This window comes from Pectinophora gossypiella, chromosome 5 (genome assembly GCF_024362695.1).
Source record: "Pectinophora gossypiella chromosome 5, ilPecGoss1.1, whole genome shotgun sequence".
NCBI lineage: Eukaryota > Metazoa > Arthropoda > Insecta > Lepidoptera > Gelechiidae > Pectinophora > Pectinophora gossypiella.
The window spans coordinates 2,022,239-2,037,742 of NC_065408.1; the positions used below are offsets into that span (position 1 = coordinate 2,022,239).

Sequence of the window (15,504 nt, forward strand, 5' to 3'; positions counted from 1 at the left end):
GTAAGTAAAATTGAGTACCTACTATAATACTGCTTATATCCTAAAATACATTCTCATCTCAGTCTTTACTCAATGTGGCATAAAAATCAATGAATTTAATTTATGAAGTGATTCATTTTCCACAATACTGGCAACCTTTAAAAATATTTTTATTAAATAATAATGCGTAACATTAACATCGATGCTCCAATTTTCAAATTTCGAAGTGGTTTATCCACCCCCGCCATTTTGTCGGTAAGAAGGGGTGTCTCTATATAAAGTGAGAGTACAGAATACGCGTATCCCCGATACGTGTTACTTCGCGCGTGTGCTGTGCTGCGCTTTGTTTTTAAATATTTAACTTTTTAATTTTATTTTTAAAAGGTTTTTTAGTGAGTGCATTATGTTGAGGCAGTGTTTAGTTTTGGCAGTTTTCGGGTGCGCGCTCGCGTTACCTAGGCCCCAGCAATATCAACAGCAGGTTAGTGCATTATTTTATTTTATTACTTATAGGTTTAAGATAAAATATGTTAAGTACCTAAAGTGATAAAGTAGATAGATTCCCGTTTTTTTTATAAACAATAAAAGTGTAATATGGAAGGCTGAATCATATTGCATCTGGTTTAATAATTATGATTATTATGAATGTATATTTTTTTATTACATTAAATTATGACAGTACTAAGCAGTAAATTATATCACATATTCATAAAATGTGCTGAGATGAAATTTCGATTCCTAATTTATGTGTGCATAAAGTCGTACGCGTTTTCTAATTGTATGTCTTCTAAAAATTTCTTTATATAACTTTTGTACCTAAATACGTACATACTTAAAAATAGACATTATTTTAATTAAATGTAAGACTATACTATAAAACACGACAACCAGTTCAGTACAATAAGTGATTATATTTCAAAAAGATTTTACACTAGTCCAAAGTCCAATAAGATCTATTAAAATCCATAAGCTAGTGTTGTGACGTTCAATAGCATAGTGATCAGTCGATGGATTCTTTTCAATCTAGCAATATTTACCTATCTTTCCCGGCAATCGGTATTTCCTAGGGGTAATAAACTGTGACAATATGTGAGACACGCAACTCTGGCAATACTAAGTTAACTCTACCGTATTACTGCAGTAATTACCGGCTACGTGGTAATACGTAATTAAATATAGAAAAGTCCATTAACATAATTGTCAGAGGCGGAAAAATGGTAATAAGTGAATAATACATAATAGAACAGTCACTGTGGTCTTGTGGTGCTCCGGTACCGGACTTGCACTAATGAGTTATTAACTTATCCTAAGTGCAGTTTTCACTAACACAGCTCGCTCGACCATTATAGACGTTGTTCTAACAGAAAGCTTCCTCCCTCCCCAGGTGTGGGTACTTAGTTCATCTTGCGATGGATGTACATCATATTACGTGGGCTTGTGTAAATATTATTGTTACATTCTAAAACAACAAATAGTAAATTACAACAAAAAATATTATATGATCTGTGATATTGAATAAGGAAAAATATATAATAAAAAAAACACATAATAACGCGTTCTTACCGCGTTTAAATCAGAGATATGAGACTCCCGATATTTCTACACTAAGCGGTTTCGGTTATATATAACTTAAAACAATGTACTTATGATACCTATAAAAAAATATTATAAAATATTATATTTTATTTCAATTACTTATTATTATTATTGATGTTAAAACTGCTGCTGGCTAAGACGACTTTTTTGAAATAACATAGGTTCGCTTTTGACCACAATCTCACCTGATGGTAAGTGACGATGTGGTCTAGGGTGGATCACACTTACTTAACAAATACCTATTCACTCTAGCCTTGAAAACTCCCAGATTATAACGAGTTGGAAACACAGACGACGGCAGACAGTTCTAGTCCTTTGCTGTTCGCATCAAAAAGGAGGCAAAAAGTTTAGTGCGGATTGGTTGCCGACTTTCGGTAGGTTGTTCGGTTACGCTTTTCCTCAACTGATTATGAAAGAAATTCGTTTTATATTATATCATGTGGTGTTCAGGATTTGTGTCCGGTTAATGGTAACAGGCTCGTCCCCTAAGGCAACCGCCATTGTATTTCTTGCGAAATGTCATGATTGCTTTACTGTAGACGCGGTAAGACGCGGTTCAAGGTGACAACCTACATCCCTACATCCTACTCTTGCGCACTAGTGTCCTCTCCTTATTGGAGGATTACTTTGATACGGTTGTTACTCGGGAGATGCCTTAGACTTATTTGTATTAGGCCCCAACTGAATGAAAAATGATTAACGAAATAATATAGGTATGAGAGTCGGAAGAAGAAAGCCTGAGAACATTTTAAAGCAAAGCCAGGTCAGGAGTAGGACCTAATCTAAACGAAGTTACCTACTTAAAAAATCAGAATCTATTTTCTTAATGTCCCTCGGCAATTATCGCATTTCCGAATGGAAACGAATGCTCATGGAAATTATCATTTCCATGTTTTGTTCACATTGGCTAAACAACAATAAAGTACCTACCTACTTAGTTCTGAATTCAAATTCTGATATACGTGTTCCAACTTTAAATGTCAGTGTATACGTGTATTGATTGTTGAACATGGAAATTACCATTCGTTTGTATTCGAAAATAGAAGCATCGTAAATTACTGGTTGATATATTTATTATATGTACAGATTTCTGCATTTGAGCATTTTCAAAAATAAGTGTACCTCCCATTTTCACGTTGTCCCTTGTGTTTGAAGTCTAATAACTAGTAAAATTTACTTCTAGCTAATTATTTTAATTATTGAGATACATTAAATATATTCTAAACTAATTAAATTCTAACAAATTTTTCATGGTTATGAGGAATTATTTAAATAAAATGTAAATTTTTATCACTAAGTACTAGATTTTGCTGTGTCCCCCACTCAAACTGATAAATGTTTGAAGAGATTCTTAAAACTTTTTGTACTAGGGTATCATTTGATGTTTGGTATTGGTTGAAGTTTTCTAAAGGTTCTCTCATTTCCAGTAGTTTATAATTTAAATCTTGTGCTTATTTAAATATAGTTAAATTTTTTCAGAAGTCTTAAAAAGTGTACCGACCGGACATGTCGGGTTTGTCACGACTAAAACTGCCTATTGAAATTATTTACGGTAGCTATTTTCGTTTTAAAATGGCAAAATTATCCTTAATTTACCGGTCGCCATTTAAAAAAAGACTAGTGACAAAATATATTTCGTGACGCGAGACGTGTTTTCTGGTATTCCACGGCCGTCAAAATTTTATCTGTCGGGTTTGAGACGATATAAAATCAGATTCAGGTGAGTTTTATTTTTATTAATTTATTCAGAAGATGAACTATATTATAATGCAAAATTATTTACATTTGGTGACAAGACTAGGTATTTTTTTTCCTTTTAAATATCGGTTTGAATACAAAATGGGAACAGAGCGTCACGTCAGTTTTGCGACATTTTTCCCTGTGACCTATAGGCTGACTAGCAAAGTCGCAAAACCGACACTATAAAGCAGAGACTACATACTGAAAAGGTTTAAATTTTTTAGGCTTAACAATGCCACTAACTAGTGCAGAACGGTCTCGGAGATATAGAGAAAAATTTAAAAAAGAAAATCCCGAGAAATTAAACGCCCAAAGGTTAAAAAAATTACAAAGAATAAAATCGAAGAAGAAAAAAATATCTGAAATGAATGAAGAAGAAGCTGAAAAAAGAAGACAAGTTTGTTATTTGTTAAACTAAGTAATCTTGATTTTCAAAAAGACTGTTCCCATTAAGAATTGATAATTATTTGGTTAAAAACTTAAAATTTGTGTAAGTATATCTTTTATTTTATTCACTTACATTTTTGGGTTCGGTTTTCTCCTGTGTGAGCCCACCCTTAGAAAAATTCGTATGTCAGTTTTGCGACAGTCCCTCATTTTGCGACGAAGAAATTCTTAGATTTTTCTAATTTTCAATATGGAGAGTTGCTAATAATTTCTATTATTTATTAAAATGATTTTAATATTCGGTATCACAATAATTACTTTGTTTATTAAACTAATATTCGAAATTAAATCGTAAATATAATGGTTGCCTTGGTATCAGCTGTGACAAAACCGAACGAAAAACTAGCATATTTCGTGTTTTATAGATTTTATGACTATGTATATATTTTTTTCATAAAATATCTTTGATAATCTTCATAACACAACTAAAATCATATTTATATCTTTCTTATAGTTACAGACCAATTATTTTTTAAGATAGTCGCAAAACTGACATTTTTTTCGCCCGTCGCCCTATAATTTAATAATTTTTCGTAAAATAGATTAATCTGTTAACAACTTCACATAATTTCATAAACTATCGCGTATCTTAATAATATCTAAATCAAAATATCTCCAACAATGTCATATTTTTAATTATAGCTAAAATTCAGACGTAGTACACTTAATTTTGAAAACGCTCATTTACTATCAGCTCAAGGTCGCTAATGACTTTTGAAATGCGCATAAAACTGCAATAAGTATGTGTATAATGTTACTTAGTTTATAAAAATCTCACGTTCGCAATGCATTGTATTTTCAATTACCCGTGCAAAATTGGAAGCACACATCTTGCTCAAGATAGAGATAGAGCTGAATTCACTCTGCATTTTTAAACGATATTAGGTACTTGCCTATTTATTTTTAGTTTAGATGTTTTGTATTCGCTTAAATAAGGTTGAGAGCCGTGGTAGCACAGTTGGAAGAAAGCTTGCTTGACTCTCACTGTAAGGTCGAGGGTTTGAATCCAATCCAATCATGTTTAGATCATAAATTATTTTTTTTGTTTAAATATGTTACTGAAAGAAACTAGGTTTTGTTACAGAAACATCTGTAATATGTGATCTTTAAAAAATGTCCTTACGAGGTTTTCATTATAAGACCTTGTGTAGAAATGCGCTCTTCACATAGATCTAAATACATCAGCTCACGATGCAAGATGAACTAAGTACGTGGGTAAGTACAGTCATGAGCAATATACCCACTTTAGGACTCTGTCGCACTAACATATTTAACATTTAGTGAGACTTACAGTCCAATTTGTCAAAAAAGTTAATGTGACATGGTACCAAAGTTTATACATATTAATGCTCGTGACCGTACTCACCTCACCGAGCTTTCTGTTAGACCAACGTGATAGGTAGTGAGCCTTATCGCCGCCCAGAACAACTGTCGAGCCAACTGTGTTAGTGAAAACTGCACTTAAGATAAATTAATAACTCATCGAACTAAATAGTCCATGACTAAAAGCTTACGTAAAGGCAATAATTGCCTATAACAAAATGTTCAACAAGCAATTAATTAGGTACTTAATTACGAAGCCGATTCGTTGCAAAATACCGCGACCGTTCTACGATCTAGTTATCAGACATGTTAGCCAGTATGTAACAGTGGTCAATCGGCAATTGTTTAGGGAAATGGGCCGGAATATGGCTCAATAAAACTCTTCTTTGAATAACTCGTCTATGTGTATAGTTATTAGTTATTTATTTTGACGTATCTTACCTATTTTTTGGCTGTGACCGCGATTTTGTTTGCTCGTGACTGTGATATAGGGACACATCTTCTGAATTTTTTGTGGTATACAGGGTGTTAGTGACATCGTAATAAAAACTTTTAAGGATGATTTAGACCATGTTACTGAGTTGATTTCAAGTGGAATTCTCCGTCGCAAAAGTATGGAACTGAAATTATTTTTTTAACCGCCTTGTAGGTATAGCTGACAATATAACAAACAATACTTCTGCAAAATTACCAAACAACAATAGAAAATCACCGGCACTTTCGCAACAATTTCATTGCACACAATGTCAAAAATACACTTACATCTAAACAATAGCAAATTAGTGACACAATTTACTTATAATGGCATAGTCTATTCTGAACATAACACAACATATACTTGAGTAGTTTGTTTGTTTATCGTTCGTTTTGTGCAAGCTAGGGTATGAAATGAAAAGCTTACCTACACTAAGAGAAATCCCATAAGTTCATCGCATACAAGAAAATTCAAATTCAATTCAAAAATATCTTTATTCAGTAGGTAACATAGTTACACTTTGAATCGTCAATTTTACATAACGAACGTCTCATCCGCCTAAAACTACTGCAGCTTCTCACAACCTGTATAGCCGGGGAAAAGAAGCTGCAAGAAAAACCTCGGCACAGGGCCCTAGACGTTCTTTAAAAAAATAAAAATAAACATAAAACATAAAATATTGGTATACAATTGAGTAATTTAGCTGCCTAATATCAGTTCTCAGACAGTTAATCCCATGCATTCATATCTTCTAAATAATCACTAACTTTATAATAACCTTTTTTGTAAAGTTTTTGTTTAACTACTGTCTTAAAACAGTTGAAAGGCAAATTCTGAATGTCAATGGGAATCTTATTGTAAAAACGTATACATTGCCCCTTAAAAGATTTAGTAATCTTATGTAATCGACTGACTTGTAAAGCAAGTTTATTTTTATTCCTGGTATTAACAATGTGCCGATCGCTATTTTTTGCAAATAATCCTATATGTTTTTTTACATATATTAAGTTTTCAAAGATATATTGTGATGCCAAAGTTAAAATATTAATTTCTTTAAATTTATTTCTAAGTGACATCTTGGGTCCCAATTTGTAAATCGCCCGAATGGCTCGCTTTTGCAGAACAAAAATGCTGTTCATATCTGCAGCATGACCCCACAGCAAGATGCCGTACGACATTAGACTGTGGAAGTAGGCAAAATAAACTAATCGCGCGGTTTCTACATCGGTTATTAAACGAATTTTTTTGACCGCGAATGCTGCTGAGCTGAGCCTTTTGGACAACTTATCAATATGAGGACTCCATTGCAACTTAGCGTCCAAAGTAATTCCCAAAAATACAGCAGTATCCGTGAGGTCCAATTCCTTATTTTTTACAATAATAGAATCGAGGGGCCTACTAACATTCGATAACGTAAAATAAACATATTTTGTTTTATTTTCATTAAGTAGCAGGTTGTTTACAGTAAACCAATCCACTACATCTGAAATGGCGTTGTTTACATCGTCAAAGGAATCTTGTCGTCTCTTTACTTTAAAAAGTAAGGAGGTATCATCTGCAAACAGCACCACCTCATGTTTTACAAGACTAGGTAGGTCGTTTATGTAAACTAGGAATAGAAATGGACCTAGAATTGAGCCCTGCGGGACGCCTATAGTGACGTTAGATCCACACGATCTGCAGCCATGCACATCAACCCTCTGAACGCGGCCACTAAGGTATGACTCCAAAAGAGCGATGGCATTATCAGTTATTCCATAGTGACGAAGTTTCGCGATCAAGATATCATGACAAACGCAATCGAAGGCTTTGGAAAGGTCGCAAAAGACACCAATAGCATCTTTGGACTCCTCCCAAGCCTGAAAAACATGATTTATTAACTCAACACCAGCATCGGTTGTTGAGCGACCCTTTGTGAAACCAAATTGTTTATTAGACATTAAATTGTTTAAATTGAAATGTTGAAGTAATTGCAGTAATAAAATTTTTTCAAATATTTTACTAAGCGTGGGTAGTATAGATATTGGTCTAAAATTAGTAGGGTCAGAAGTACTACCAGCTTTAAACAATGGAATGACTTTACTGTGCTTCATTAAATCTGGAAACACACCATTGTCTACACATTTATTAAATATACATGATAGATAGGGAGCTATGCAATCAATCACGGAGTTAATGACTTTAACAGAGAGACCATGAAGATCTGCAGTCTTTTTGATTTCTAAAGATTTAAAAGCTCTTAAGACGTCCCTAGGACTCACGTGTGTAAATGTTAGTTTATCTACTTTGGACGTATCTATGTGCTCCCTTACAAGTGATTGAGCGAGTGCAGGAGATGACTTCAAGTCCTTGGTAGTCGAAAATGGAATGTCAGTAAAGAATTTTTCAAAAGCTTCAGCAACTTGCTTATCATTTGTGAGTAGTTTACCGTCAATTTGTAATTGATACTCGAGATCGCGTGCTTTGACTTTCCCAGTTTCGCTATTAATAACTTTCCAAGTCATTTTAATAATATCTGAGCTACCTTTAATTTTACTGCTAACAAACATTGCCTTCGCGGTAACGCAAACACGTTTGAAAACTTTTGAATACTGTTTTACATAGTCGTGAAAAGCTACGCTATGATTGTATGTTCTTTCTTCGTAAAGTTCATACAACCTGTTTCTACTCTTATAAATTCCTACCGTCGCCCAGTCACTAAAAATTGGTGTGTCTGCTTTCTTAATTGTTTTTGCCTTAAATACTTTATTAAATTCCGATTTTGTTAGATTAAATAGGGAGTTATATAACAAATTTGGGTCATCACAGTAAGGAAGTTCTGGTAATTTGTTTGACATATTATCTTTGAATTGTTCTAAACGACTACTTGATATGGGATTGCATGTAACATCCTTTTTCAGTGAGCGGTCAACAAATAAGTTGAAAGATATTTGTTGACCACAGTGATCTGACTTTAATTTATTAATTATTAATTTATCAAGACGTCGATATTACCACTGGCTGCAATTTGTCTTATGTTTAACAAAGGCTTTATTTTATGTAACTCATCGGGAAAAAATAGTAGTTAAGAAATCTCACAATTCAGCTTTTACCTACCTACCTGCTTTCGTGTTATGTTTCTTATCTTGAATTCCTACATTTTAATGGCCTTACAAATAAATGTGGTGTATGCTCCATACCCCTTCCGGTTGATTGAGGGGAGGCCTGTGCCCAGCAGTGGGACGTATATAGGCTATTTATTTTATGTTATGTTTTGTGTAACTTTATATAATACCGAGCATAAGTTAAAAATAGGCAGGTTTTATCTTAGGTATAATTACCTAAATGAAAATATTTTATTCTTGATAATAATAAAAGCTTTAAGGCCCTAAAGGTATATATAAGGCCCTAAAGGTACTATAAATAATATAATATTATAAATAATATTTCGCGAACGCATACATCTCTCCACTAACAAGCTGATGTGCGTGGTATCAGGCGATATATATTTGGAAACGGAATTCTGAGGCCCTGGATTAGAGTGCATCGGGACGTGAAAAAAAAGTTTTAAATGTTAGTATTGTCCCGTATACACTTTTAAATTTACTTTGTGTGTTATGTGTGTAATTTCCTATTTACTTTTACTCTGTTTGTGATGTCTTTTTGCTGTAATTTGCAATTTTAAAATATGGGCCTGGCCTGAAATAAAGATACATTGTTTTAAGTTTACGCGGTTAGTCATCCCGTGATCACGGCACTTCCCCATTCCCATTTAAACGCGGTAAGAACCCGTTATTATGTGCTTTAATTTTGAAATAAAGATTATATTATATTATTATTAATAATAATAATAAGTTGTGGCAAAGGTAATCCAGCGACACGAAAAAGACCTAACCTAATTTCAAACGAACCAAATCCACAGTAACACAAACCAGTCGACAGTTAGGCAATGGAATAAGTATTACAAGAAACTAGAGCACATTCGCCTACCCTACACGCAAGTAAGCTTGCTCGCATTTCGGTACATCGGACACGTCATGACGTAACCGTGTTTCACAACAGTGGGCTGGTGACGTAACATTTTAATTGTTTCTTGATGATGCGTGCTTGAGGATTTGGGACGGAACTGTCGAATGGTTGAGTGATACGCCAACTGACTATCCGGAGTAATGAAGTGTTGGCATGTGCAATGCTTTGCATAATTTAATTTTTGTTTATCGGGTTGTAGGAATGCATTTACGATCACATACGCGTTTTGATTTTAATACCAGAGCCCGTACCGATGAACTGTCAAAAGTACTGAAATCATTCATTCAATCAACTTGCCGAACTTCATAATATGACGTCACGAATCGGGATCGCCATTTTGCTTACGCGGTACGACAGAATCAAACCGGTGTTCGATTAACTCCAATCTGAATCGGCTTCGTCTTATCCGGTAGGGGCCCCAGGGCTATCGACTAGCTTTGTATTAGCAGTTTACCTACATTTTATCTGTAATCCCCAAAGAAGACAAAAAATAATGACCTACTGAGATGACATAATCGAAGTGAGGAGTTTAAAAATGAACTCATCTCATTGTGTACCCAGGGTTTACCCTAGAAACTAGTTATACCTGACAGAGGCCCAATGCACTGCGTTTTGGGCGCTCTACGTATAAAATTATATGAATTTCCATGCTATGAATTACATCAGGCGCTGCCGTCAGCTTCAAGTCCGCAGTACTGAGAGCGCGCATCGAAAGCCGCCCTTCGAAAGACGTGCCTAGACGACGACCTAAAAGACAATAAATCACCATAAGGCTGCATGTATCCTTCTTATTGTGGTTCTTTCTGTATAAATAACCCACTTACTTTTCGAAGAATACAATGTAAAGCATCTATCATGTTCATCGACCTCTACAATGTCTATCTTCCCCAGGCCGAGCCGGTGCCGCCGCATCTCCTGCGGCAGTACATCGGGCAGCAGTACTCACAGGCGCAAGCGCAGACACACGTGCTGCAGCGGCCGCAGGTCGCTGCGCCCGCCCCCGCACGTTTGGTAAGTTGAGTGGCTAGTGCCGCTGAACAAAATAATGTATGCGAATCTTTTAAGAACCTTGCAAGAATAGTATTTTTAAGATAATTTGCGATTAATCATTTTTTTATAGAATAGATTATTATGAAAATAAGCCGTTTGGCATAACTAATTTAATTTCTAACATTTTTTTATTCTTCCCCCAGCCATATGCTGTCCAAACAGAAGAGTACCAGCAGCCGCAGCCGCAACCCCAGTACCGCCCCCAGCCTCAACCCCAATACCGCCCCCAGCCTCAACCGCAATACCGCCCCCAACCGCAGCAGTATCGCCCCCAGGCTGAAGCCGCGCGCGAGCCCCAGGAAGACTATGACGTATGTTATGTTTTAATACTTACAGAAGAATGATATTAGGATTACGAAAATGATGCAAGGTGAAAGTTGTTGGTAGGGCTGTCAAAGAAATATCTAGAAATACGTCCATTATTGACCATGAATGCAACCGGGACCAAGGTCTACACTAGCATTTACGTAAAGAGGTTACTTTTCTGAGAATGGCAATAAAATATTCTAGGTAACCAGTATTCTTAAACCTTGCAGATAAAATAAACAAAAAAGTGGTTTTACGGGATTCAGATCGACGATTTCTTGCGGATGTCGAGAAACAAAGGCAACAATGGATACCCAAAGTTTTTCTTTGAAGCAACTTTATCATCTTACGTGTCAAAAAGTAGCGAAAGTGTATGTCTGGAGTGAGTGCAGGTTACATTGTCTACAGGTGAATAACCCGGGTCATAAAAACTTACTCAACCGAGTGTCGCCAGGTGTCTTTGAGCCGCCCGCTTTTGCGTTTTCCACACGCACACCAGGTCAGAGCTCGTCGGGACGGACGTTCCACAGGTCTTCTAAGGACATGACCAATTCACCGCCATTTCCGTGTGCGGATATCGGCCTCCACACTATTTTGCCCAGTCAATCTCCACAGTTCTGTGTTTGTGTCCATACAAAAAAATCATTCTCACCGTGGGCATTAGTGCGAGTAAGCTTACGGCCATTTAGACTAGTCAGATCCAGAGGGGGTGAAGGAAATCTAGCTCGGCGATATAAATTGGTGCGGGGCGGAGGGTTCCCGTTCTTTACGTAGGTCTATTCTATTCCATGGCACAACGTGACCAACCAATATCGCCTATCTCCACTACTTTCATATACCTACCTATAAGTAAAACTCGATCACAGCCAGTGATGTTCTGTTCTCGTGAATGTACCACAGGAATGTTCCCGTTATAAAACTCTTTAATAAGAACCACACTGGCTGCTTTTCTTTTTCAAATTGTTCTTTCTTGTAGCCTGGTCTTATTTTTCTAAAATTTAGGTAATAAAACTGTTTTTACAAAAGATTTGCCCCTTTTTACTTTTACTTGTCGGGAACGTTGCCGAAGTGGAAAAGTTCCCGTTGTAAAACTCTTCAAATAGTAAGGACACTGGCCCCGATTCCTGCAGACACCGCCTAATTTTATTTTAAGTTATATCCGTCATTTTCATATCCGTCGAAAAGGAAAGGGACGGATGATTCACAGCTCTTAATTTTAGGAATGAGTAAATAAATGAATATCCCGGGCGAATCAAAAAGGTACGTCGCTGGTATGCAATCCGTTTGACGTGCTGTCTACTTAACTGTGTCGGGTTATTGACTGATGTAAAATTTTTAGACTGCTGTTTTAGATTAGTGCATAAAATTGACGTGTGTTCCATAAATTTTATGCTTGTCGATTACCCGTCCCTTTCCTTCTCGGCGGATAAGAAAATGACAGATATAGATAAATTAAAATAAAATTTGATGGTATTTACAGGAATTAGCACCATTGGCTGCTTTTACTTTTTTAAATAGTTCTTTCTTGTACCCTGGTTTTATATGCCTAAAGATTACGTAATAAAGCTCTTTTTACATAATTTTTGCAACTTTTTAATGCTGGAAACGTTGCCAAAGCGGGAACATTCCAGGCACATCACTGATCACAGCACAAGCAAGCGGGTTCCAAGTGAAAGTTGCGAGCGATACCTACAGTTCACTGTACATGCAAATATCAAACGGTTGTTAATTTCCTACAACTTTGCTTCCGTATTGCGTTGACATTGTAATTAGTCGGAAATATTTATCGGGTGTACATCTAAAGAGTTTATAGCTCGACAGTTCTTGTAGAAAGTCGGAATTATATGGCGCAATGGTTTCCAATTAGCTGTTCCTACCCACTGATAGATAGACTCGCGTATATATCTACATCCTATAACTATTGATTCAGCTCGCCAGCTAAAAAGCTGACGAAGAGCAGCGTGATACAAGCCACTCTAGGGGTGGTATTAATAAACTAATCTCAGATTCAAGACTGCCCTCAAGATCACAGAGACTTGAACATGATCTTGAGGGCAGTCTCAGCTGAGATTCGTTTATTAAGAGTACCCTAGGTGGGGTCGGCACAACATTTATTTATTTATTAAATCTTGATATGTACTAATATTTATCAACGCCGTGCAAAACTGTTTAAACAATTTATCTGCAGGAAAGAGTAGTAATACGTAGCCGTTATATGAGCCATTTCAAGGAGCTTTGGCGGCTCAACAATGACCCTGACACCAGGGTTAATAAGTTGATAATCCACCTCATAACCCACACGATAGAAGACTACTATTATTATTTCACTTACTTTTTTATCATTTATTTCATCTGTTTTTTCTTCCAGCCCCATCCTTCTTACCAGTTCGGTTTCGACGTGAACGACGACCAGTACACCAACTACCAGAATCGTAAGGAGGAGCGCGACGGTGACGTCATCAAGGGGTCCTACTCCGTCGTCGATAGCGATGGCTTCATCAGAACTGTTACCTACACTGCTGATCCTAAGGAGGGTTTCAAGGCTGAGGTAAGTTGACGAGAGAATTTTAGACAAGAACGGGGGGGTTGGAATGGTCACATCGAAGTAATTCATCTGAGAAAGCAATATTGCAATTTAACATTTGCGCATATAAAAGCAAGTGCGCAATGCAAACAAATGTCAAATAGCAATATTGCTTTCTTAGAATAATTGTTTCGATGTGGCCATTTAACCCCCCTGATCACCAGCAGGGCTAACATGCGCAACGTGATAAAATTATCGATAGATTCAATAAATTGTATCTACATCGATAAGTTTTTTTTTAAACGCGTGGCACGTGATTCTGTACGTATTTTGACAGAATTACATGACTTATTTTTTTTTTCTTGGTTTAAACTACAATCAGTCCTCTAGACTATAAGCAGTTTCGTTAAGTGGATAGATGACGTGTCAGGAGCCACAACCAATGTCATAGCCTCCCACTTTATACGACATGGCTTCTCTTCAGTCGTTTCACCACATTTACGAGGTCTATAAGCTCTGATGCGAGGGGATTCGGATGATCGGCTAGTCGCTCTAGATGTTTCTTTTGGTAATTTTTGATCTCTTCAGCGACGGTTGGAATGTTAAGGTATTCGTGTATTTCTTCATTCTTGCTGAACCATGCTGCGTTCGCAATTGAACGTAGGATGGCATTCTGCACTCGTTGCAAACAGAGTAAATTGACTTATTTGAGTTCATTTATTAGCACCAATCAACGAAATGACACAATTATATCGACAAAATCGATAAAATGACAGTGTCAGATTTTAGTATTTAGTGAAAATTTTATTACGTTGCGCATTTTAGCTCTACAGGACGCAGACAGCCTATCTCTGTAGAGAATTAGATAAAATTACAGTGGCCTACCTATCGCCCGGTGTCATGACAACAACTTAAAATCGGTATCCTTAGACAACGCCTCAACCCTGACTGGAGGCATGACGTCAAAAAATAATTATTCAAATTAAAAACAAATTATTCATTTGCGTTTGATTTACAAAATGCTTACCTTTTACTTCTCTCCCTAGGTCTCTCGTCAGCCTACAGACATCGTGGTGAAGATCCCGACTCCCAAGCCACAGACAATCCAGCCAATCGCACACGCGCAACCCACGCATGCGCAACAGAGGCCGCAGCAAGCGCCACCTCAATACTACCGTTATGAGCAATAGATTGTTCTAGAAGACGTTTGAATGAGCTCTTAATGTGTTTTGGTGAAAAGGTATCAGGCATAATAAGATTTAATTAAAAACTAAAATACCTAATTCGTCGACAAGACGTTAGGAGACTGGTTTAAAATATTTCGTTTAAAGTGAAAATAAATTACAGCTGATAGTTTGAATAGCGTTCGAATTTTAAAATAAAAATGTGTTTTTTAATAATTGTAGTGCCTTTAGACAAAATAACTTGAGAGCTAATTTCAAATAGCATTAGTAGTGTCTGTATTTCGATCACTTCTTAATAATTTGCTTTTGTCTACTTTCTTCTTCTGTCCTTCTTTTCTTTTCTTTCCTTTGGCGTATTCTGTCTTCTTTTATCTTTCTTTCAAAGTTTCAATTTTCGAAAGCAATCTAATTTATTTTAGACACCATTATTGCTTGTTACTTAATTTTAATAAGTACTTGTATTTAGTGCCTATTTTAACCTTAGTTAGGATTTTTAAGTCTTATTTAAAGTCCAACTGATCGCTTGATTCCTAGAAATATAGATTTAAACTATGTTTTAGGTCTATATACGCACTATTGTACCTACTTAATGATTGTAGGGTGCTCACCCTGTCTTGTGATATGCACGAGACGTTAGTAATTAAAGACAATAGGTATACAAAATACGTAAGAAATCGAAGGTTTTGTTTGAAGCGAGTCGCTTGAACGTTTGTGTAAATAAATTAAATATGAAATACGTAGTGGTGTTTTTATTATGGTATATATACATCACCCATTACAAGTGAAAGAAAAAACCCCTTGTCCAGTTATCAATCATAAATCATAAACAGCCTATACGTAAGTGGGAACTGCTGGGCACAGGCCTCCCCTCA

General features: G+C 36.1%; 2 protein-coding genes across 3 annotated transcripts in view; one reads left to right on the top strand and one right to left on the bottom strand.

Moving 5' to 3' along the window:
* The window catches only part of LOC126366622 (cardioacceleratory peptide receptor-like), a 478,107-nt gene that overhangs the window by 274,156 nt on the left and 188,447 nt on the right, over window positions 1-15,504 (bottom strand). The window contains exon 1 of one of the 2 annotated variants that reach the window (XM_050009805.1): window positions 3,645-3,654. The exons of the other annotated variant lie outside the window; for it this stretch is intronic. The gene's annotated coding sequence lies outside the window, so the exon portion shown is untranslated. Of the gene's footprint in view, window positions 1-3,644; window positions 3,655-15,504 lie in introns of those variants that run through there. 2 annotated transcript variants of the gene reach the window in all.
* Window positions 298-15,372, top strand: LOC126366657 (cuticle protein 8). Its single transcript, XM_050009859.1, has 5 exons — window positions 298-460; window positions 10,460-10,579; window positions 10,762-10,929; window positions 13,293-13,472; window positions 14,495-15,372. Exons 1-5 carry the CDS (start codon window positions 383-385, stop codon window positions 14,636-14,638), a joined length of 690 nt encoding a protein of 229 aa, XP_049865816.1. The 5' UTR covers window positions 298-382; the 3' UTR covers window positions 14,639-15,372.

Coding starts and splice junctions, on each gene's coding strand:
- LOC126366657 (XM_050009859.1), top strand. CDS start 383: ATGTTGAGGCAGTGTTTAGTTTTGGCAGTTTTCGGGTGCGCGCTCGCG. Junction 461..10,459: donor CCCAGCAATATCAACAGCAG/GTTAGTGCATTA, acceptor TATCTTCCCCAG/GCCGAGCCGGTGCCGCCGCA. Junction 10,930..13,292: donor AGCCCCAGGAAGACTATGAC/GTATGTTATGTT, acceptor TTTTTCTTCCAG/CCCCATCCTTCTTACCAGTT.